This window comes from Cimex lectularius, unplaced genomic scaffold (genome assembly GCF_000648675.2).
Source record: "Cimex lectularius strain Harlan isolate CLEC.00 unplaced genomic scaffold, Clec_2.1 scaffold176, whole genome shotgun sequence".
In the NCBI taxonomy this organism is placed as follows: domain Eukaryota; kingdom Metazoa; phylum Arthropoda; class Insecta; order Hemiptera; family Cimicidae; genus Cimex; species Cimex lectularius.
The window spans coordinates 1026619-1051985 of NW_019392891.1; the positions used below are offsets into that span (position 1 = coordinate 1026619).

Here is a 25367-nt window from a genome sequence, read left to right on the forward strand (position 1 = left end):
TGTTCACCGATGTAGTAATTATATATTAAATTATTAATCGCAGAAATATTTAGTAACAATGAAGAACAGTAAGAACTAACAAATTATAATGGCTCACTTGACATCCTATGAAAACTGTTTTCTACAGTTAGATTTACTGGCCCTTTATCCTGCACCCAATAGTACAACTAACGAATTACTAAATAATAATAAATATAATACTTTATATGAACTATGTACAATGAACTATGTACATTCCTTCTAGGCCTAAGTGTCGATTTGTGATTGGAATTGCTTTGAATTTGGTTATGTTCGGTTTAAGCTACCACCTGTTGCAGAAAGAGGCTAATTTTTGTTATTTTCGGATTCAGTTCACGATTGTGCCCACCATCAATGAAGACGTAAACCGTCGACGTTTAGGGGTGGGTGGCAGGTTTTGAGGCATTTATTTGAGGAAGAAAAACAGGCACTACATTTAAAAAAATAATGTGCGAAAAGTAGGTAAAAACGAGAATCATCAAGTGCTAATCATAATTTCATCGACTACAAATTATTATATATATATATATATATATATATATATATATATATAATAGATAACTCATATGACCATATCTGTAACTAACCGACAACTTTTGCGGTTAAACTTGTTTCTTGAAATTTGTAACTTTTCTGTTCAATAGAGTTCATTTTACGTCGAATTAATCGTAAACGAAGTTATAACTGTTACATTTTGAGTTTATTTATTTTGGAGAGAGAATTGAAATGAATTTAAACTCTTTATTTAAAAAATGCGCAGATTTAGACCAGAGCGAGAGAGCGAAAGAGGGAGGGAGAGAGAGAGAGAGAGAGAGAGAACGAATTTCGTTTTCGTTTTATTTATAAACAAATCTAGCAAACTTAGGTCTCGAACGAAGAAGAGAGAGACTGAGAGAAAGATCATTTTATAAATATTAATTTTTGAGCAATTTAGTTGACTACCTTTCCAAACCCTGCATTATTTTTACACCAGCGCGATATGATGGCGGTTTATGACTTAAGTTTTACTATCCCTACCAACGCCTGAGACGGGGAAAACGCAGGTACAAATTTCGTAAAACAAATTAAAAAAAAACAACAGAGAATTCACTTCAGCGACAACCTGTAATAAAATGTGAATTAACGTGAATTTCGCGAATATGTTAATTTTAATTGCACTCATGATGACTACCAAATCAATAAATTCGAATTCACTCTGAACCGTGTCACTTATCTTCCTCCTCTATAGAAGCCCTATAATCAGTATACTCGCTGAAGCTGGGGAACACGACCTAAATAGAAGGGGACAGAAGCAAGTTGTGTCCTTTTATATAAACATTAGGGCAAACCCAGAACACCTACTTAATCAAATAAAAACTGATCCTAACATTAAGTTATTCTATTTAAACCACCCTAAACTGCCAAACTATTTATATATCGAGCAAATAAATATCTTTCACACTCCAGATCAAACCCGAAAAATAACCAGCCCACAACCCCTCCCTTGCTACTTCAAGAAGTTAAATTTGATTTTTTCCTTGCAAATACGCGAACCCTATAAAGTTCAAACAAAAATTCCTTGAACTAAATCATTGTAAGGATGGCGCTTTAAGCATATACACTGATAGTTCCAAAAAATCACATATGGTAGGTTGTTCTATCCTTCTTTTTACGTTTACCCTCACTTTTCAGTTCTTATAATGGAGAAATATTTGCCATTCTTTAGATGATTCCTCTATCAGTCACCATAAAAATAATTATATTTTCTGATTCTTATTCAAGCAATGCAGAACCCGTAATCTAAAAATCCATTAGTTCAGAACATTTGGCAAAACAAACAAAAAATAGAACGGCTCTTCTGTTTCCTTCATTTGGATTCCCAGTTATGCCAGGAATAATGGAAATGAGCTAGCTGAAACCGCAGCAAAAGCTGCACAGAACAATTACATCATCTCAGTTTTAATAAATCCTGAAGATATAAAATCTGCTTTCTAACTTACATTAACTGAAAATTGGGAAAATCAGTGGAAACAGCCATTTCCAACAAATCAAGAAACATAAAAGAGACCTTGGGAAATATACTTCCAAACTTCCAGGCGTGATGAGGACGTTCTATGTCGATTACGTTTAGGGCACGCAAAAAAGGGGCCAACAAGGACTATATGGCCCAGAATCCTACTGTGGCTTAGCACCAGGGGAGCACATCTTAAAATGGATCCTTAATTAGTCCACCTCATTGTATCACCACAAAACCTGGTGGGACATACCGTAGGTGTGAGGCACGCGAAGAGATTCATAGAAGGACCATCCGAAAAACTTACAAAAAATGACTGGAAGGCAACCGCAACCGAACCAGGATTGTGGTTGGACTCTGCACTGCCATTTAAGAAAGCACATGCACCGGATAGGAATACAGACAGAAGAAACACAGTGCAGATACTACCAGGAAGAGCAGGAGACCGCAGGACACATTTTATGTTTCTGTGAAGGTAGGTGCAGGTTCTTGCAACTAGGACAAGAAAAACTACACGCAAGATCCTACACTGAAGAGCCGCTGGCAAAGTTGAGGAGGTTGGTTAATAACCTAATGCTGGCCAGCGAGATATAAATAACAGGGGAGCACATAGGTCTATTCAAGTCGAGGTGCAGTAGGACTTGTGGCCACATCTTTTATCCCTATCCCTATAGGGCACGCTAATATGACCCACAAGCACTTCATGGAAAAATCTATACTACCAACATGCCAAAAAATACTCGCACCCCCTCCTTTTTGCTCATTACCCCAAAATCATCTGGACTGTAAAGGAAATACTTGTAATGCGATCAACATCGTATAAAGGAAATGTTAAAGAATGTAAGGAAAAAATTTGAACACATCTTCGAAAGTCTAAAAATGAGAAATCTCTATAACCTTACATAAATTTCCATAATTTCCAATAATCCACGATGATAACCTTTGATGTTTTTCGCCTATAAAAAAATCATCCTCCTCCAAGCACGATTCACCGATTTCGCACTTGATAAGCATCCATTAAATAAAGCTGCTCAACTTGACAATCTTTAAAATTTAAATACATTTTGTTTTGAAAAGATCCACCCCGACCGTGGCAGTTTGCGCATTAGATTTTGATTGTTGAATAAAAGAGGGGAAGGTAGCCGGCTGGAAGGGGGTGTAATGGCTGTTCAGCAGTTTTTTAAAGGGATGATTTTTTTTTTTAATAAAACCCTATATCAGAGGTCCGAAATATGTAAATGCACACTTTTTGTCAAAGGAAGGAAGTAAATTTAACAAGATCTGGCCTACCTTGAGGGCTCCGTCCGAACCCGGCGATCTCGGGCCAGCACTCGAGTTAACCTTTCTCGCACATTTTCTTCGGAGAGCGATTCGCGGAATTAAAAAGATACAAATAACGAATTCGAAATCGGAATTCGATTTTGTAATTAAAGAATGGAAGCTGTTTCGAAACAAAACACATTTTGGAAGCAAATCGGAAAAAAATACGGAATAACGTTTCACACCCGGAAGCAAAAATGGTACTAAAAAGTAAAAACCGTTAAAAATAAAAACGGAGTGGGGGCGGCTGAGGAGGGAGCAAATAAGATTTTAAGGGCGCAAAACGTCACCAAAAAGCATCGCGCGTTGACGGCGCGAACACAACCCGTCGTTAAAAATATTGGTGAGCATTTCATGCTTAATTATATTGATTTCTAGTTCATAAATAATAAAACTATGAAAATATCTACGTAAATAAAATGAATCAACAGCCGTTTTACAAGGTTGGTCAGATTAAGTCATGATGATTAAATTTGATGTAAAACGAGGTTAGATACAAGATAACCTTCAGTGAGCTTGTACAACATAAAAATTTGCCTTTTGATGTTTTTAAGAAAAAAAAAATTATTAATCAACTTAAACTATTACAATTTTGTTGCGACTTATCGCTGTTGTTGTATTGAGCTGTTGTATTAAGTTATAAAATGTAAACAGAGATAATCCCGGGAGTTCCCCACTCCTTTGGGATTCTTTTGTAGAGTCAGTCTTAATAAATGCAGGTTCGAGACAAGTGTGTGTATGAATTGGCCTCATAATAAAACACTTAATAGATTTTTTTTATTCTCTGGCCAAAATATATTCATTAGAAAAACTACCTCATAGCAATGAAGACTTTGTTCATGTCCGGTCTTAGTGTTAACCATAACGTATGTTTATATATTCTAAGGATTTTCTATATAAAAAAATTCAACAATAAAATATTCCCACTGGTGTTAAACATTTGAGCCTGAGGTTAAATTTATTTTTTAATTTTATATATTTTTTTCAAATTTTCCTGATCGTAGAAGCGTTGCATCACGGACCAAAGGGGTCTTCATATATTATAAATTTTAACTTTATAAATTTTTCAAGGACCCTATCATTTATAAAACCCCAAGGGTTGTTAACGCCCCTAATTTTTATATTTTAAAAAGTATGATATTTCATGATATTGTTAGCCATTACGTGATGCTGTATTCTAACGATTTTCTACATTAAAAAATTCAACATAAAAAAATTACCCGGCCAGTGGGGTTAAACAATTGAGCCTAAGGTTGAAAACAAAATTTGAATTTTATCTAATTTGTCATCAAATTTTCCTGTTCGTAAAAGCGTTGTAACGCGGACCAAAATGGGTCTAGATATATTTTAAATTGTAAAGTTACAAATTTTACAACAATCCTCCCATTTATGAAACCCTAAGGGTTGTTAATGATCTAATTTTTTATTGTTAAATGTTTAAATAATATTTTAAATTTTTTATTTGCTTTTTATAATGCCGGTCTTATTGTAAGCCGTTACGGGATGATGTTTTTATGATGCTGTATGCTGATCATTTTTTACATTAAAAAATGATATGGCCACTGGGGTTAAACATTTGATCTTAAGGTTAAAAAATATTTGAATTTTATATAATTTTTTTTTCAAATTTTCCTGTTCGTAGACGCGTTGTAATTAAGACAAAAAATGTCTAGATATATTATAAACTTAACTTTACAAATTTTACAAAGATCCCCCATTTATGAAACTCTAAGGGTTGTTAACGCCCCAATTTTTTATTGTTAAATGTGTAAATAATATTTTAAATTTTTTATTTACTTTTTATAAGGCCGGTTTTATTGTTAGCCGTTAAGTGATGCTCTATGTTCATTATATTCTGATGATATTCTACATAAAAATATTCAACATTAGAAATTTATATCCACTTGGGTTAAACATTTGAGCCTGAGTTTAAAAAAAATTATTTAATTTTATATAATTTTCTTTCAAATTTTCCTGTTTGTAGAAGCGTTGTAACGCGGACCAAAGCGGTCTTGATATATTATAAATTTTAATTTAACAAATGTTCCATCGATCCTATCATTTATGGAACCCAATGTGTTGTTAAAGCCATATTTTTTATATTTTAAATTGTTTACTTAATTTTTGTAAGGCCGCTCTTATTGTTAGCCATTAAGTGATGCTGTATTTTTATGTATTCTGATGATTTTCTTCATAAAAAATTCAACATTCAAAAATTATATGGACACTTGGGTTAAACATTTGAGCCTGAGCTTTAAAAAAAATTATTTGAATTTTATATAATTTTCTTTCAAATTTTCCTGTTCGTAGAAGCGTTGTAACGCGGACCAAAGGGATGATAAATTTTAACTTAACAAATTTTCCATCGATCCACTCATTTATGAAATCCTAAGGGTTGTAAATGCCCTAATTTTTATATTTTATAATGCATAATATTTTAAATTGTTTCTTTATTTTTTATCGTGATGTAAGATCCTAATCAAAAGATAGAAAAAAATCCATGCAAAATTATAATTTCTTCAACAACGGTCAAAAAAAATTACCAAAAAAATATATAAACAAATAAATAAATGTCCTGTACCAGTCAAATTGGCCGCCGAAGTAGATGAGAATAAAAAAAAGTCCCAGGCTTCGTAGAAAAATAATCCAAATGTTTACGATGCACACACACGTGAGCACGAAAACCACTGACACAGACACTTGTTGCCCCTCGGACGTCACGTGTACGACTGGCACGACGGCCCGGCGGGCCCCGATTCCCCACCAGCCGATGGATCGACGCCGGCAAATCCCTCTAGTACATACTTTCACTTTCATTTCCGTCCAAATAAAATCACCAAGTTGGAAAGAGGTCTGGACGCGTTTTACACGTAATGGATGTAATGTTTTTACCTCTAAAACTGCACTTAAGCTACCAAATATACAATGCATAGAAAACATATTGAACAACCAAATCTCTTAATAATTACACTGAATATAGGGTCACTTATTGGGCGTCTTGTAGTGTAGATTCTTGCAACCAGTAGATTGATTAACGACCTGAAGCTGGTCAGTGAGTTAAAAAAAAGCAGAATAGATCTACTCAGGCCGAGGTGCACAAGGCCTAGTGGCTGACTCTTATCCTTATCCCTATCAATCTTGCTTAACTTGGAACAGTCTTTCCGAAAGTTAGAAGTCAAAAGTTCAACATATTGTTTTTGGAATATTTTTTAAGGTTATGTACTAAACTGTCATGCCAAAGTTTTGGCTCGAGATACGTCCAGAAATAAAGGTGATCATACATTTTTGCCTTGCAGAGCTCTCTCTATATCAATACTTCTATATATCTGTCCTACGGCTGAGTGCTTGGCTCTGAATCCAAACTGGTGGCTTGGTATAATGATCGCTTTTTCAATCAAGGGTTACAACATTTTTAGCAAAACTTTTTTATATAATTTTGAGATAACTGGAAGCGAGGTTGGGCAGTAGGACGATATTCCGTGTGATGGTTTTACTCTCATTATGATGACAACTTTCCAGACATTAGGGACATACCTTCTTATTGCTGCATTAAATAAATCCGTAAATTCTAAAATTTTTGGGAAGTTATTTCAAAATTTGTTAGTTACTGTTATCAAAGATTTTTCAGTTTAAAAAAATATGTATTTATTTAAATAAATATTATTTTTACAATTAGGAAATATGAGTTTGTAAGCATTTGTGTGATGTTGATGATGTAATTGATATAAGAAAAGCGTATATTAACCTGTGAATAACAGCTCACAATGATTTTACAATTCACAGCATAGAGGATAAAGAAAATAGTGGCATTCGTTTAAAAAGATTTGTAGAATTGCAACATAGCTGACAGATTATCCATATAAATTTTAATAAAAATATAATCTGAAGAATATACCATCTATATAACATAAATTTGTTATGTCCTTAAAGTTTTTAGTACGGGGCGTATGTGCCACTTTCACACCTGTAATAATCAGAATGGTGCACTTTTAGATATTTTTCTTCTTCCTTTTGGTCGCCTCTTTGACAAGAGTTTTACACAGATCGGGGCTGAGATTGTCAAAACCTTCAGACGAGATCACCTCATCGACATGCCCGCTTGCAAATTCATGACAAATATCGATCAGCTCCTGTAAACAAGTAAAAACGAGTAGTTTGATTTCTAAATAAAATAAGTCAAAGAAGAACATGTGCTTACCTCGCAGACCCCCTTGCATGCAAGCGCATAAAGACTGGCTGTATTCTCAGGCTGCAGCCTCTTACGGAACATGGTTACAGTCATCGCTCTTAGTTCTGATTCAAAGTACGATTGAGCAATGCTATATAAATCTAAAAATCAAAGCAATTGTTTTTTTTTTTCTTTTTCCTTCTATGTTTATCTTCATTGTTGTGCAGGCATGATGAATATGTGTTTTGATCAAAAATAACCAGGATATAAATTACAATTTAATTTCCAAAGCCTTGGTCAATAACCATGAAATGGATTTCCAACTCAGAAATATTAGGGGTCAAGGAATTACTTTATTTATTTTATAATTGATATCAGTCTTTAATGTTACAATTTTGCATTAAAAAAAAAAAAAAAAAATCAGTGGTAAGGTCGTTTTCTCCTCACTTCAACCGCTTCATTTTCAAGTAATTGTGCTCTCTGAGAGAAAAATTATTGGCCTCATTGAATTATCCTTGCCTCTTTGAGTCTGATGATGTGACAACCTGGTTGGAGGTCACAGACAAAACATTTTTTTGGTGATTTTATATTCCAAAATAGTTGCAATTTTTCATTTATTAATATTTTTATTTCAACGTGCTAATTACTCAAATCAACTATATGAATATGTAGAATACTATAAAAAATATAGTAAATATAATAAAAACTTTATCAATAAGCAAAAAATTACTAAAAACCAAATATTTTTCAAGTAAACTAGATAATATATCATATATATACATTTAACATTTTTTTCCGTCATCAAACCCATATGAAATTTCATTTTACCACCTCTAGAGACTCTTAAATATAATTTTTTGTTTGAATATAATTTACCGATTTTTTTGACTCCTAAAATTTTTCAGATTTTTGAAAAGTCATTATCGGAATATCTGATTGAATTAATGATAAAAATGATTTTTAAAAAATAATGTCAAATAGACCTTTTGAAAGAATAGGAACATTCATTTTACATTAATGTTTATCAGCAAAAGTTGTTTATTAATTTTAAAAAAAAAATTTAAATAGTTTATCACCTATTAATTCAGGACCTTGAAGTGGTTCAAGCGTGCCACTGTAAACAAATTTCAAAAATGCCCGATAAGCACGTGCATTATATGACTGCATATCCATTTCATTTCTACAAATAAAAGATTAAAATACACTTTCTTAAAAAATATTTGAAAAAATTTTAAAAATTCAAATATAAGTAAAACAGTCTAACTTTGTTTCTGTACCCCAGGATCCAAGTAACATAGATTTGAAGTGTTCACAAAAAGTAGTTAAAATGAGTTTGTGTACATAGACAAGCCCATCAGACAGCTTAATCACTAAATCGCTGAACTCCTGAATCAAAATTCCTTCATCAGAGAAATATTTTATGAACAATTCAGACAAGTTGTCACCTTTTTATCAAAAAGCATTTTCTCGATGTCCCTAGTGGAGCCTTGGATCGGTTCAACCACCTCCAGTGCCATATCTGACGGGTTCGCCTTGAGAAACAGCGGAGTGGCTCGTTTTGCAAAAGCATTCTGCATGGTGTGTATGTCGATGGGTTTTAGTGTTTTTTTATCGAAGAATGACTCTTCATCGTGGATGAAGTAACGGTCATCACTCCTCGCACATAATAAACAACCCATGTTTGTGATGGCAAACTCATCAATAGGTGGGCTTTAAACATTAAAACTTGAAAAAAAAATCCTTTATTAGTAAACATTATTTAAAATATTACGAGTTTAATTCGTTGTTGAACTCTTGATCTTTAAAAACACCGTATGATTCTAGCTTATTTTTTCTATTGAGGATGAAAGTAGATGTCAGCCCACAACCGATCGCGAGCGCAGGCCCGCTATTTGGAGGCCGTTCTACAAGTGCAGGTATCACATCAATAGAATCTGCCTTCCGGCCCAACTGACCTAAAGAATTTATACCCCAAGTGTACACCTAAAAAAAAAAAATAAATAAATGAATACATTGAGTTGACCTACAAGTTATAAACACTTGCCTGACCGGAGGTGGTCAAAACTGCTGCATGGAAACAACCACATGCAATTTCACAAATAATAGACTCAAATGGAAAAGAGATTTCACATGGAATGTTTTGTCCCTGGCAACTCGAAAATTGAACATCTCCCCAGTGTAGAACCTAAAAATTTAGCAAACTCAATGAAAGTTCTTTCTACCATCATGGTGCTTTATAATTTTAATTTTTAACATACAATTAATTAAGGTTTTAAGTTGAAATAAAAAACTACTCTACTAGCTACTCTACCACTTGAGCTATCGTGACTTCGATCCCCTCGGGCACTAACTTCCCATCTCAACCGACCTTTTGAATTTTCCCTCCATGGCCATTTCATTTGTCGTCGAGAATCCAATCCGATTACACAACATTTGAAAAAGGAGGGAAAATTACTAAATACATAATAAAAAATAGCTCTCATTTTCACAATTTAGCACTCAAACATTCCAGGAAGAGTTATTTCTATCCTTAGATAAGATAACAGAAACAGACTAGTCTCAATGAATAAATTAATATTTAACTTTTCTACAATCGTTGAGATAACTGGTCCGCATAATTTCAGTTTTATTGTATTTTAATGCTTTGAATCATTTTTAAAATATAAATTTTAAATATTATATTATTTCTTAACACCCCCAAAATTTTTGGTTGCACTAGTCTATATAACAAATACCTACCCTATTAATATTTTACTGTGTTCATTTTTGTCATTTTTCAGCCCTTTTATAATTTTAATATAAACAGATTTAAATTAGTTAATAATATATTATCAACACTGATGGATGTGGTACGAACTCTGTTGTCGTAAGAGAGAGCAAGACAATATCTGTCCCCACAGCAAACAGACTTGACAAGCACTCTGTGCGGAAGGAAGACCCGGACGGGTGTCGAACTATCGAGGATTGTCCCGTTTCCCAACCTGCCAAGAGTGTTGTTGCCCCAGGAATAGAGTTCGCCTACCTCGGTCAAAGCAAGGGTGTGTGCTGATCCAGATGCAAAACCTTCATTGAAAGAAATGTTAAAAAAGTCCACTCTGCGAGAAAATAACAACGCAATTACATTTTACTTGTCGGCCCTTCAGAAAAGGGATTTCAACAGGGGTGGAGGCAAACTCGATATCACCTATACCAAGCCTCCCGAGATCATTTGCGCCGACAGCATAAACAGAATCATAATCAGTGATGAAAAGTGCGCTTCTTCCATCTTCACCTGTTAAAAAAAAAGTTTATAGAATAAATTATGATGTTTATAATCACTAAATAGACAAATAATTCACCACTAATTTGAATTTTTGAATGAAATTGGTGTATATTTGTTAAAGGTGTTACACAAATCAAAAATTTGACAAGACAACACCGGCCTAAGCCTGGTCAGCGAGGAGAAAGAGGGGAAAAACAGAGGACACACCAACTTGAGCTTCTGAACAAAATGGATGATTGGAGAAGAGAAAAGCAGAACATTAGCTGCTTGTTTGCATCTTCTCAATTTGGACATGTTGCTTCAATATTACTACACAGGTTTATTTTTTATGTTATGATTTAAATTTAACTTTTTATATAAAAAAGCACATATTTTTATTTCACAACAGAGAAAAGTTATTGTTTAATTAAACTGATATTTTTTTACAAGCGCCTTTATTTAAAAAATCGGTGAAACAAAATGGGGCCCGAACAAAATTAAAACAAATTACATAAAAAGAAAAGATCATATTTCTCAATTTTTCAATATAAAACATAAAAAACTCTAAAAAATAGATAAAATGTGTAAATAAAAATATATATAAAACAATACAATATATAAAAATTGCAAATATCAATATAAAATGTAGTATATGAAAAAATTTAAGTGCATAAACATTTAAAATTATTACATTTCTAAATAACTTTGAATAATACAAATAGCAACAGGAATTGATTTACTTGTCTTCCAAAATAATAATAATAAATAAAATAATTTTTTTAATGTTGCAATAATAACAATCAAAACATATACATAAGTCAATAAAATAAAGAATAACAAAAATTTTGAAATAGAAATTTTAATATTATAAAAAAAATGAATAGCCCAAACAAAAGTTAGTGGAAATTTTAGAACAAAACACACAATTTGAAACACCCAATGCCATCCCCATTCAACTTTAAATGTACAATTCATGAATCCGTTATTCAAATAATGGGCAGAAATAAAATGATAGAAATGTAGACTAATGCATTGCAAAGCTTTAAAAAAAAAAAAAAAATTGTTTAGAAATTATGAAACAACAGGTCGCTAAGAAAGACACACATTCATTTATCATTATTCATTTCAAGTAAATCACAACAAAACAAAAAAAGCCAAATTAATTCCAAAATTTTCAGGCCCTTACGAAATACAGACATGTTTGAAAATGCCTTATATAATAAAATTACTAATGAATTCTAAAATTACACAAAATAAAATAATTGTAGCCTATATTTTACAACTAAAATATTGTGAATGTACTGTGCGAATTGAAGCCTGGCCATTTTCCATTTTCTGATCTGTGGTAAGAAGAGGTCCATGAGCAGGGTGACAGACCTACATTTCACTGACCCTTCATCTTATGTTTTGGATTGAGGAAATTGAAACAATTCGGACTTGTCTTATCAGACTTCTTATTTAACTTCCCATAATGCTGCAGTTTCATAGAGCCTGATGATGGATGAATTTATCATCTCTCTCATCTGTACATCTACGTATACCCTGGCTTTCTAGTGAGAAGCCCTGTTTTTCTGAAGTGCTGAAGAACCCTACCTATTGTAGAGTGATTACTATAATACTCATACAGGGATAATGCAAGTTATGCTTAAAGAGATATTTTGCAAACATTAAAACAAATATTGTCATGCTCACTCAAATGCATGACTGGAGGCATTGAAAAATGTTTAAGAACAAGAATAATATCAAATGAAATCAACAAAGGAAAAATATTTAATTGAAAACTATTTTTATGTATAGCTTTGACTTTTTGAGCAAATGGGATTAATCAGTACAAAAGTAAACAAAGTATTAGATTATGTAGGAGCAGGCCTCTTTACGACCTGAGCACTGCGACCATTATTGGTCTATTGCATCTCCATTATTTTTTATCTAGAGCTCCTCATTAAGGCTTTTTATCAGACCCCAAAGCGTTTTCAAGGGCTCCTGTTTGTATCCTGTTTTCCTCTTCTATGAATAGGTATCTCATCCAATATAGGCCTTCGCACCAACAGAGAACATGTTCTGCTGTTTCTTCTTCTTCTTGGCAATATATGCACAGGCTTGTTTCTGCCACTTCGAGTCTATGCATATGCCTCCAGAGTCTGTAGTTTCCAGACAGAAATCCGACTATTATTCTAGTTCTAGCAATTTCTAGATTTAGTAGTTCTACGATGGTCCTTTGATAAACATTTTTGCATGCACCTGTCCCAGGCTACATTCCCATTGAATAGGGACTTATTTTTAATCCTTTGTCTAATGGATCTGCATTTTTTGCAGTTTGATAAGCCACAAAAGGGATCAGGGCCAACAGGTGTCCTCATCGAACTTTCCTTGACCAATTTCTCAGCCTCTTCTTCATTGCCCCTCTGCCCTGTGTCCTGGTACCCAGACAAGGGTAATTTTGTCATTTGACCAAATTCTGACAAGGCTTAAGTAAACAAAAGAAGTAAACAAAGCATTACATATAACTAATGTAGAACAATAATGGATTTAATTTTAAACTTGATAAATTAAGTGGTGCGTTAAATTTGTCCATCAGGGTGTTTTAATATGTTTTTGTTTGTATGTTGCTTGCTTGTATGTAAGAACAAAATAACATAAAATGAGACTTGAAGTTGGCAAAGCACTTCATCCCCTCCACCAGAAAAATTAGATATTTTATTTTTATCTCCCAAGCCCAGCACAACCTCATCCAAGTTTTTGAAGGTTCAATTTTAGAAATAATAGTTGAATTTTACTAGGAAAAACGGTTAAAGTTATTAAACAAATTTTCTTTCTGTCCATGGTATTTGTGGCAATTTTTTTCTATTGCCAATGTTGGCACACCTAACTTATTTGTTTTTTAATTAGCTTGGGAGCTTAATTTTAATTGTTAAAAGTTTAAACTTTTATCTCGTTACTGAACAAAAAGATTTGTCAAATAATATGAGGATTTATATTGTACTAATCAGTGAGGGTGAATGGTTTAATATTTCACCGACAGTAAATAATAATAATGAATTTGGCTTATGTCTTCAAAGTATGTATAGACGGTATGTTCAAACTTACCGAAAATATGTGCAAGGACGATTTTTCGCCGATCCGCTTCGTGGACTTCATTGAAGACCGGCCAGAGGTCGAAATTAATCGGTGAGTACACCTTTGGCATTCTCCGGGGGGGAAAATATTCAATTATCGCCCTTCGGAAAGACAGTTGATACTCAAGCGATAATCGTGAAAAGACTGGCACTCAGAGGTAAATACGACCAGCTTGAGCCGGATGCGAGATGTCAGACAGGAAAAAAGTGTTTTATCGACGGCAAACCAGGATGTCATCGACATTTATAATTGACGAAATAAATCAGAAAAGATTGTAATGATATATATCCTGTTTTAACATGACGCCATGGACATTTCTACGCGGATCTGTGATAACGTTATCACGTTTGATCATCGACGAAGGCGGGATAACCTTCTCACCGTACGAGGTTCTTATCACTTTCTAATTATAAAAATAAGCAAAATAAAGATAAATTTACTCGATTTAGACTTAAATCGAGACAAATCCCACCATAAAATCAGTTTTTAACTACTTACCAACGTATTTTTAAATTCACCTTGACTTTAAAATCGTGAGTCAATTGAAATGTAGAATATATATTAAAAATATTGTTTTATATTCATGAAAAAGCTGACAAAACCAAGTTATATACATATAATTTCCTGATTGTTAAAAGTTATATATCAACTATAGACAAACTACATTCAAAGAAAAACACCGGACACATATTTATTTGTTTATTTTACATAATAACTACATACAAAGATTAATAATTGACTTAATACATGCACACAATGTTAATAACTTATTTGTTACATTTATAGAGCGTTACTAATTGTTTTAATCTCTTTAGATTGAAAGTAATTGTTGCCGAATTTAATTAAGTAAATCATTTACACTTTTTTCCCGTAGCCTAATTGTCAAGTGATTCCATCACGGACTTCGGGAGTTTAGGGCATTGGAAGTCTCGATTGAAGAGAAGATAGTAGTAGGCTGCAATGTATAACTACTAGAGATGATTGTTTTATTGCACTTGTTACACTACGGAAATATAATGCAACGGTGATCTCCAAAACAGTCAAAAAAGGCTTTGTGTGAGAGCCTAGTCTCTAGACATTCCGTATCAAGTCCCCTTCTACTGGAGGCATTGAGTAGAAATGCAACATCGCAAATCAGCATCTTGCTAGAATACTGTACAATGGGGGGGGGGTTTCTCAGATGCTGGTTTGGTTTGTGGCAATCAGATTACTTGTACCAAGCTGATTATCAACAGGAAGCATCTTGACTCAACTAAGGTGTATTTGGGAAGTTCTTCTGGAATTGGTAGTACTATTAGGCAGTCAATTCCAAACGGTCTGTAATGTACCGCTTTGCTCTAAAACAGCCATCAGATGTCTTTGTGAATAACCTAGCCTCTAGACATTCTGCATGAGGTCCCCTAATACAGGAGGCATCAAGTAGAAAGACAAATCAGCATCTCGCTTGGACACATGCACAAAAGGGGGTGTTCAAATCACTGATGCTGGTTTGGTTTGTGACAATCAAATGACCGAAACCATGTATGAAGATATAGAGTACCCTTTGCTTCATATGCCTTGCAATAGTCATAACAATTAATTAAGGTTTTTAATTGAGATGAAAAAAAGTTAATGGCACGAGCGGGATTCGAACCCACGATCTTCGGCTAGATACGCCGCTGCTCTACCACTTGAACTATCGTGACCTCGATCCACTTGGACATCAACTTCCTATCTCAACCCCACCTTATGAGTTTTCCCTCCTTTTTGCCATTTTTCATCATTCATTTTGTTCGAATCCCGCTCGTGCCATTAACTTTTTTTCATCTCAACTAAAAACCTTAATTAATTGTAATGTATTAATTGGTCAAGCAGACCACAAAATTAGTGAATTTAATTGTCATAACCTTCTCAATCTCAGTCAGTATGGGGTGGAATCAACGTCCATGCCTGTACCTAGCTGATTATCAACAGAATGGATCTTGGACTCCGCTAAGGTGTGGTTAGGGAGTTCTTCTGGAATTGGAAGTCCTGTTAGGTAGAGTCAATTGTAATGTAATGGTGAGTTAGGTATGGTGTAAGGTTAGGGGTGAGTGAAAAAGCTTATCAGAATAACCTAGTATCTAGATGTACCCTATCAGGTTCTCTACAAATGCAAAGTCATCAGTTAGAAAGGCGACATCGCAAATCAGCTTCTTGCTTGAACAGTTTGCAACAAGAGCTGTTCTCTTCACTGATACCGGTTTGATTTCTGACAATCAGATTACCTGTACCAAGCTGATTATCAATAGAATGGATCTTTGACTCCATTAAGGTGTATTTAGAAAGTTTTTGAATTTGTAGTCCTATTAAGTAGTAATTCCAAATGGTCTGTAAGTAACAGTGCGCTCTAAAACAGCCATCGCAAGGCTCGTTAGAATAACCTAGTTTCTAGACGTACCCTATCAGGCCTTTTTTTGAAAAGGATTGAATACCGAACTCACTCCATCATTCACCATTTCTACCCTATCAGGTTCTCTTCTAATGGAGAGGCATCGAGTAGAAAGGCGACATCGCAAATCAACTTCTCGCTTGGACAGTTGCACAATGGGCCCTGTTCTTTTCACTGATGCCAGTTTGGTTTTTGACAATCAGATGTCCAGAACCGTATGTGAAGATATAGAGAATGCTTTGCTTCATGTGCCTTGCATTAGTATAGCCTTTTCAAACATAGTCAACAGGGGGTGGAATCAATGTCCAAGCCTATGCTGAGCTTATTATCAACAGAATGAATCTTGGACTCCAATGAGGTGTATTTAAGAAGTTATTTTGGAATTTGTTGCCCTGTTATGTAGACAATTTCAAATAGTCTGTAATTAACAGTGAGCTCAAAACAGCCAATGAAAGGCTCATCAGAATATTGGCTTCATGAGAATAATCTCTAGATGTCCCTATCTATTGGCATGGCATCAAGTAGAAAGGTGACATCACTCATTAGCATCTCACTTGGACACTTGTGCAATGGGGGCTGTTGTATTCACTGATGTCAGTTTGGTTTGTGACCACCAGATGACCAGATCCATATGTCGCTTTTCTTCATGTGCCCTGCATTTTCAAACAGTTTGTTCAATAGTGCTTCAAAACTATTAGAAATGATCAAACTATAATACTTTTGTTGGCCTAACAACCGCTACAACACATTGTTTGTCTATTAATGTAAAAAAATATCTAATCAATAGTTTTCATTTACCTCCAAAAGCAATGCTCTATAAATTTTCAGTCATAATAAATAATTGCAAAATAAATATTAAAACTATAGAAGCATTTTTATTTTGCAAAATTTTCCACAATTCATTATTTTATGCCATCTGAATTTCCAATTGACAAGAACTGAATGACAGGCCCGATGACTTGCAGATTAGCAAAGTGGCTATTGCTTCAATTTAGTTACATGTTTAATTGTTTATTAACTTTTCCTTTATAACCTAAATGACTGCATTGAAATAAATAAATAAGATACAAAAAGAACGTGATCTTTTTTATAATTAAATATAATTTATTTGGAAACTTTGTGCATAGAACTTTACAAATTTTATCACTTTACAAAATAATTTTTTACAAAATCTGCTTTTTATTGCAATTGCGCCTCAGAATAAGTGGCCGTCTTTCATCGTTTTCAGTCCCTCTGAACATGAACTTTGATATATTGGCAAAACAATTCTCCTTGTTTTCTGCATTGTGTCGCTTCTTATGGGAAGATTTCTTCTGCCTGTTCAAAACCACTTTTACAAAACTTTCTTGTGCCTCAAGCTCTTTTAACACTTGCTTCCTTTCTCGCTTTTTTCCATCATTGTTTTTGTTCTCCCAAGCCTCTGGGGCCTTGGTGTTTTTAATGTCTTGCAGGCAAAGTCTTCCTTTTGGCTCCTTGTTCAAGTCTTTATTTTCACTGTTGGCTTGGTTAGATAAAGTACTCTTCTGTGACAATTCTTGCTTTTTACTTGCATTGCATTTATTTACTTTGGTTTTTCTTGATTTGTTGTTTTTTTTACTAGGACCGGCCTTTTTCGTAGTTTTATTTTTGCCTGGCTTGCTAACCCCAGGATTCACCTGCCTGGAAGGCTTTGATGAACGCACTACAACATTTGAAATATAAAAGATTTCATCTCAATTGAAATTTCTGGCATCGTTTAATATTTTACCCTTAGGTTTCTTCTTCAGGATTGATTTTAAAAAAGATAGTTTCAGCCTAACAGTCTCTTTAACTGTTGCCCTTTTAAGTTTCTATAATTATTAAAATGAATAGTTAGTATAAATAAGTAGTTAGTATGTATATTTTCATTAGTTACATAATTCATTTTTTAGTTTGAATGGTAACTTAGACCTTATTAATTTACGGTTTAACAGTTTAATATAATGATTTTGATACAAGTGAATAAATATATCTTGACTCACTTTGCTTTTTGTTTTACGAATAGCTATAATCGTAGGTTTTCTTTTAGGTTGCTGCGTACATTTCTTAACTGTTTCTTCTGTGTTCACTTCGACGGTTTGTTCTTTTATTCCTACAAGTTCCAAATTCAAACTTGAGAGTAGAACATTTCCCTGTGTTTCCTGAAAATGATTCATCATAATGACTAACATCACAAGTTGTAATAAATTTTTTTAAAAATTAATTAAATCATAAAAACTAACTTCATTCAACCAAAACGATTTTCCCAATGAGACCCACTCATTATAAATGCTCTGTGAGAGAATATCCTCAGCAGGCTCAGGCTGTTCTGATTTCTCTGCCTGAAAAACCAACACCACAAGATCACAATTATTTTCACAGGTGGACAATACCCACATAAGTTGCTTCATAGTTCTTGATAAAATGGAAATTACAATCGCCGATCCATTCTTTCACACAGTTGGGGCAATCTGGAAAACCAATAATAATCATTTACTATATTAACAAATTTCTTGCAGTAACATGAGTTAACAGAAAACTGACTATTCGTAAGGTACAGTTTCTGTTGCATATTTTTGCAAACTACAAGTTAACAATTATTTTAATAAGGGAAAATCAATTTAAAAAAACCCAGCTTCCAGTTTATAGAAAAGCGCTTTTCACTCCCCTGTGTCTGTACTTGCTAACCATGTCATAGCTACCCATCTGGCAGAAGTTTGTGTTCCTTCTGTACCTGCAGAACCCCAAAACTTCAAAATTAGTGCCATTTCTGATGTATTCCATTGCTGGTTTGTCACAGAGTTCTGTTGTGAGCTTTAGAAACTTCTAAAGGACTCATGATCTGAAGTTTGAAATGATTTGCATGTTACTAGAGCGTCGTACTGACCATCTTCTACTGAATAAGTTTGTTAATATGCGACAGACTGAGCTATTGACTCACTCAGGGAGAGAAGATTTGGAGAGTTACTTCCTCTTGTTCACTCTGTCTTTTACATGTAGAACAAGGGTGCAATTTAATTTCTTAATCTCTTTGATAATGTATCTATCTTCTAAGAAGAAGAGCAAAGAGCAAGATGACCTGCCCAGAGAGCAATTTTTAGTTATTGTATGGATTTAAAATGTACCAGGATGGAACTTGTTTGAAAATGTTGAGTAATATAACACACTATGCTTAGTAGGAGATATGGAATTTTCTGGAAACGAAGAAAACAGTAGGGATAGGTATAGGGATAAAAGAGGTGTCCACAAGACTCCCTCTGCCTGAGTAGATCTATTGTGCTCCCATACTCACTGGCTAGCTTCGGGCTGTTAATCACCTTGCAAGCGACTCCTTAGTGTAGAATATTGCTTGTGTCTTTTTGTTTTGTAGCTGCAAGAGTCTACACCTACATTGACCTTTAAAAAATAATAATCTTAAGCCCTCCCTTAAGACATGAATTACTTTACTTCGTGTACTCAAGACCATGTGTGCTTCTAGTTTTTACTCATAAAACTTTCATTCCTCTATCTGACTAGTAGAGCCTACTACTGTTCTGAAGCCAAACTGCCCAGCATTGGGATGTTTTCATGAGGACATTCATATTCTTACTGTATGTTATCGCTGAAAGATTAGCTAGGATTCAACATGAACATTATTTTGGACCAGTGGCTGCATTGAAATGATAATTTTATTGAAGATATTTGTTATCTAGAAGACGTGTAATTTATTATTCTCATATTGCCTTTGGACTTTTTATATTAATAAGAAACCCTTGATATACCTGAAAATATCCTAATAATTAGAAGACTGATTTTTCTATTTACAGTCCATGTTTTGCTTCTAACTTGTGACCGAATTGAAAATAAATATTGCTAGTCCAGCCGAAACATTATTAATGGTTCTATTTGCCTTAAAATCTACGACTTTATCGTCTTACCAGCGTCGAAAGGAAGCTCTAAGTTTTCCGATTGCATATTCGTTTTTTCCGTGTTAATTAAAAAAAGACTTCTTCAAAATGGACGTCAGACATGTGGTAAAATCCCTGATAAGTGGTAACAGCCAACAGGTGGCAGCGACCTGTTGACGTGTCAGCTCAATCTACATAAAACCTTTTAAGAGGGCGAACTACTGAAATAAGGAAAAACAGTATTTAAAAAAAAAATAAATGTTAGGTTTCATTAAACTTCAACCCTTCCCAAACATTTTGGTATAAACAAAATGAAAATCCCATCACCGAAAGAACGCTCAATAATTTCTTGACAAAGGAAATTCGGGCATTGGAGGCATAAAAACTAAAAATTAAAAACTACATTTCTTTCTTTTTTTTTAAATATACTTACTACTCTCTGCATACTAAAACACGTCATATGACAAGCTGTACAGTACAAACTTTGACACTAAATAATTGTTTTTTTATGAACTTCATTTGCCCAAAAGGCAATGGGGAATATTATACGTCAAGAGCTGGAAAAATGGTTTGAGAAAGAAAAACTCAAGCACCACAGGTATGAAGAGAGATAAATGTTTCAAAAATGAAATGTCCTACCTTTGTTGCCCTCCCGAAGTTTCTTAAGGTCTCTTTGATCGTCTGATGGGGTTAAGGGGTTGAATTATGTTGAAAAATGATTGGGCTAATGGGTTGGGGTGAGAGGAGAGTTATCGTAGAACCGGGAAAATTTGTTAGCGATTACTTTATATTCAGGGTATTTTGAGTGATATTATGGGAGGGGCATTGAAGAAAGTAGCTAGCTAAGTAGGTAGCTTTGGACTTCTACTTCTTAAAAGATGGATCGAGTCAAATGAACTGAACCAAGGAACTAGGAAAAGTACAGTGAGCCAAAAGCTGCAGTGTTTGGAGAATACCAAACTCCGCTTCGTAGGAGACCGAAGCGGCGAAGACTTCACTGCTTTTAGGTTTCTTAAGATGAACCTAATGGTTTCCATCACTGGATGGTTGATGATGATGGTAATGAAGATGAATATGGATACTAGGAGGTCTGGGTTTTTATTCCTAAGCACTGCCGCCTTCTGGCTTATTTTACTTTCCTAGTTCATTGATTCGGTGTAATCGGCTCGATCTCGCTCCTAAGTATTAGTCATTGACTCCAAAATTCACCACATCGTGAAGATGATGAAAGTGGACTAGGAAGTGCTGGTTTTCCCCCATGAAAGTTTCCCAAGCACTTCAGCCTTCTGGCTTATTGTACTTTCCTAGTTACTTAGTTCAGTCTGCAGATTCAATACTTTTTTTAAAGAGTAGTACGTCATTGACTATCACTATTACAATTCCTTTCCCTGTTTTTCCTTGTATCCCAGGTTATGATTCCATTAGGCTGTTACTTACGAAGGACATATAGGTGGCTGTTTCTACCTCTTCATTGCATAACCTCCAATGCATCGGACTTATTAACTCGTTGAATATACCCTTGTTATATAGATGTGTAGATGTACCAGTGAGTTTTGGTGATGGTTGTTTTATCATACGTTTACTGTGTCCAGCACCAGTTTAACCATTTCTCCTATTGTCTTTTTTGGATCTATTCTGTAATAGAAGATTTTGTGTTTGTTTTTGTTATCCCAAGAATAGGTTCGAGGCCTATATGTGGTCTTGTAGATGCTCCTCGGGCTGATCTGCTTTTCCATTACTTCAAATTCCTCTGTTTACTGGTATCATCAGGTTACTGTTTTTCCCAGGTTTTGGAAATTTTGGATAACTTCACTGACTTAATTTAATTTGATTTGATTTTTCTACGTGCTAATGCTTTAGCTGCTTAGTTATCCGATCTTTCGAGGATTTTCCTTGCAGGTCAAAGTCATGTTTGATTTCAGTCCTATAAGTCTTCGTAGTTGTCCAAATTGTCCGTTTTGTTTTTGTCGCTTGAGTCTTGTGTGAGGATTCTACGTCAGTCTACTGCCTAACAAGGCTACGCCAAGCTGGTGGGTCACGGATTTGGACCAAACTTGTTTGATGATTCTACACTCCAAAATATCGGACACGTATCCGCCACTTATTGTGAATAGACAAAACAAAATTTAAACCAATCAAAATTGGTCAAGCGGACCACGAAACTCGTGAATTGAATGGAACAAAATTTAAAGTTGAAATTTTATTATATTCACTAATTTCGTGGCCCGCTTGTCCAATTAAATCATTACAATTAATTAAGGTTTTTAGCTGAGATTAAAAAATGTTAATGGCACGAGAGGGATTCGAACCCACGACCCGATACGCCGCTGCTCTACCACCTGAGCTATCGTGACCTCGATCCGCTCGGACATCAACTCCCCATCTCAACCCCACCTTATGAGTTTTCCCTCCTTTTGCCATTTTTCAAATGTCGTGTAATCGGTTTGGATTCTCGACGACAATTGAAATGGCGATGGAGAGCTTTAGTGAAGTGTACTTCATTTTAATTCATTATATTCACTAATTTCGTGGCCCGCTTGACCAATTAAATCATTACAATTAATTAAGGTTTTTAGCTGAGATGAAAAAAAGTTAAAGGCACGAGAGGGATTCGAACCCACGACCTTCGGCTAGATTCGCCGCTCGTGTCACTAATTTTTTCATTTCAACCAACACCTTACATAAAGATTAATTAATTGAAAGAAGTTATTTGGGCAATCGGACCAGGAACGAAATTAGTGAATATAATGAATTAAAATGAAGTACACTTCACTAAAGCTCTCCGTCGCCATTTCAATTGTCGTCGAGAATCCAAACCGATTACACGACATTTGAAAAATGGCAAAAGGAGGGAAAACTCATAAGGTGGGGTTAAAATGGGGAGTTGATGTCCGGGCGGATCGAGGTCACGATAGCTCAGGTGGTAGAGCAGCGGCGTATCTAGCCGAAGGTCGTGGGTTCGAATCCCTCTCGTGCCATCAACTTTTTTTCATCTCAGCTAAAAACCTTAATTAATTGTTGAAATTTTATGTTTTTTAATATTTCTATTTCGTCGTTCTACTTGCTCAAGTCAACTATGTGAATATATAATTTTACAACATGTTGTAAATCTAATTTCAGTCGCAATTAAATGAGCATAAATTGTTATTTAGACATTTAATTTTTTTTGTATTTTTTAATTTTACTATTGGTTAAGATAAAAACAAAAATGTTCTCTCGTTTATTCTAATTTTTAAAAAGATAAATCAACAAAATACTGCCTTTTTGCATATTTTAATAAACAAGCAAAGTAGGCCAGAAAATGGTCAAAACTTGAATTTGACCTCATCTTCGTAATTCTAGCGTTATAAAACCCTCAGATACCGACGTTGGCGGAAATCGGGGTAAATTAATTTTTTGGCTGATAATTTCGACCATCTTTCTGCCTGATGATTCCTAGTGCAAGCTCTCAAAATTTTTCTCAAAAGCTAGACGACTGATTTTCATTGATTGATAATTCGTTTTAAAGAAATTGTCACGTGCATTTTACAACTATATCAAACATTAAAATTGGACTATTATTTCTATTTAAAAAAGCGAGGTTAATTTCTGACAAATAATTTTCCTATTTTGTGCATTTTCCTTTAGAAATATTTTATATATTTTTATAGTACATATATCGTTAAAAGTCTGCGTTTCTCTTCTTTCAAACGGTCTGTTTGACGTTGAAATCCTTTAAGCCGTTTTTGAATTATAGCCGTTTCAATCATATATTCCCGAGAACGACTTCTTAAAAAGTAAAAATTTTTAGGAGTCAAAAAATCGATAAATTTAAATCAAGACAAAAATTTATATTAAGGGTCCTCTAAAGGTGCTAAAATGAAATCTCATATTAGTTTCACTTTACTTGAAAATATTTGTTTTTTAGTAATTTTTTTGCTTATTCATAAACTTTGATAGCTTTTACTATGTTTTTATTGCATTGTGTATTAAAAAAGATGTAAAATGATATATTCATACAGTCAACTAGAACAGCGAAATAAAAATATTAAAAAATAGAAAATTGCAACAATTTGTAAAATAACCAAAAAAAAGTTTTATCTGTGACCACCAACCAGGTCGCCACCTCGTCAGACTCAAAGAGGCGAGGACAATTCAATGAGGCTAATAATTTTTCTCTCAGAGAACACAATCACTTGAAATTGAAGCTGTTGAGGTGAGGAGAAAATTTGGCCTTACCACTGATTTGTTTTTTAATACAAAATTATAACATTAAAGGCTGATATATTTATGAGTACGAAATCTATTTCTTGGCGATTGACCAAGGCTTTGAAATTTTAAATTGTAATTTATATCCTGGTTGTTTTTGATCAAACTAAAACATTGCACACATCATGTCTGCACAACAATGAAGATAAACATAGGAGATATTTGGTTTTTAGATTTTTTTATTATTGATAAACTTTGATAGCTTTTATTATATTTTATTGCAATATACATAAAAAATGCTGTAAAGTGAGATATCTACATAGTTGATTTGAGCAAGTAGAACGGCGAAATCAAAATGTTAAAAAACGGAAAATTTCATCTCTCAAAAAAAATTTGGTTAAACCAGGGCCTATTCACAAAAAGTGGCGGTTACGTGTACGATATTTTGGAGTAGAGAATCTCCAAAAAAAAGTTTGATCCAAATCCATGACCCACCAATCTGGCCGTCCCCTAGTCGTGTACCTGTCTGAAGTTACCAAGAGTGACTTATTTTTAGTTACCATTCCGAATAATTAGGTCGTAATTGGCAATTAATAAACTTGGAAGCTTAAATGCAACCAAGAGGCACATCAAATAGTTTTCCCGACTCAACGAAGCAGTTACAACTATGAAATCTTACAGGTTGAATTAATTTGCATCTCAAGAGTTATAATCATGCCCGTTGCCAGAAAAAGAGTCGAAAGCGGATATATCGAATCTTACGGATGCCCACCACCGTGAACCGAGATCACGCGGCCGCACTTATCAACGAATTAACCTTGGCACAATTTCTCGACTCTTTTTACGGAAAACTGGGCAACGAGCCCTCGGAGGAAATCGGAGATCGGCGAAAGACCAGGGACTAAACACGGGCCGGGACCAGGGAAAGTGGAGCGAAACCGTTTAAAATGGAAGCCGGCCAAAAATCAAGGGCGATTGACCTGATAAAATTTGCAAACACTGAGCAGTCCCATTTAAAATTGGCCGAC

General features: G+C 34.3%; 2 protein-coding genes across 2 annotated transcripts; both read right to left on the reverse strand.

Annotated features, from left to right (window-relative positions):
* Window positions 1-6959: 6959 nt before the first annotated feature.
* On the reverse strand, window positions 6960-14207 carry LOC106674068 (RCC1 and BTB domain-containing protein 1-like). Its single transcript, XM_014406517.2, has 10 exons — window positions 13828-14207; window positions 10621-10770; window positions 10357-10562; window positions 9544-9684; window positions 9271-9482; window positions 8945-9209; window positions 8764-8885; window positions 8576-8679; window positions 7530-7660; window positions 6960-7461 (listed from the first exon to the last, which is right to left on the reverse strand). The coding sequence occupies exons 1-10, from the start codon at window positions 13925-13927 to the stop codon at window positions 7321-7323; spliced, it is 1572 nt and encodes a 523-aa protein (XP_014262003.1). The 5' UTR covers window positions 13928-14207; the 3' UTR covers window positions 6960-7320.
* A 3189-nt stretch (window positions 14208-17396) lies between these two features.
* LOC106674069 (glutamic acid-rich protein-like) lies at window positions 17397-20309 on the reverse strand. The gene is made up of 6 exons (XM_014406518.2): window positions 20182-20309; window positions 18662-18735; window positions 18508-18606; window positions 18268-18426; window positions 18015-18096; window positions 17397-17948 (listed from the first exon to the last, which is right to left on the reverse strand). Exons 1-6 carry the CDS (start codon window positions 20216-20218, stop codon window positions 17431-17433), a joined length of 969 nt encoding a protein of 322 aa, XP_014262004.1. The 5' UTR covers window positions 20219-20309; the 3' UTR covers window positions 17397-17430.
* Between the last annotated feature and the right edge of the window lie 5058 nt (window positions 20310-25367).

Coding starts and splice junctions, on each gene's coding strand:
- LOC106674068 (XM_014406517.2), bottom strand. CDS start 13,927: ATGCCAAAGGTGTACTCACCGATTAATTTCGACCTCTGGCCGGTCTTC. Junction 7,661..8,575: donor TCAAGGTCCTGAATTAATAG/GTGATAAACTAT, acceptor TTTGATTTTTAG/ATTTATATAGCATTGCTCAA. Junction 7,462..7,529: donor CATGCAAGGGGGTCTGCGAG/GTAAGCACATGT, acceptor ACTTGTTTACAG/GAGCTGATCGATATTTGTCA.
- LOC106674069 (XM_014406518.2), bottom strand. CDS start 20,218: ATGCAATCGGAAAACTTAGAGCTTCCTTTCGACGCTG. Junction 18,736..20,181: donor AGAGCTTCCTTTCGACGCTG/GTAAGACGATAA, acceptor TTGGTTTTCCAG/ATTGCCCCAACTGTGTGAAA. Junction 17,949..18,014: donor CCTGAAGAAGAAACCTAAGG/GTAAAATATTAA, acceptor CAAATGTTGTAG/TGCGTTCATCAAAGCCTTCC.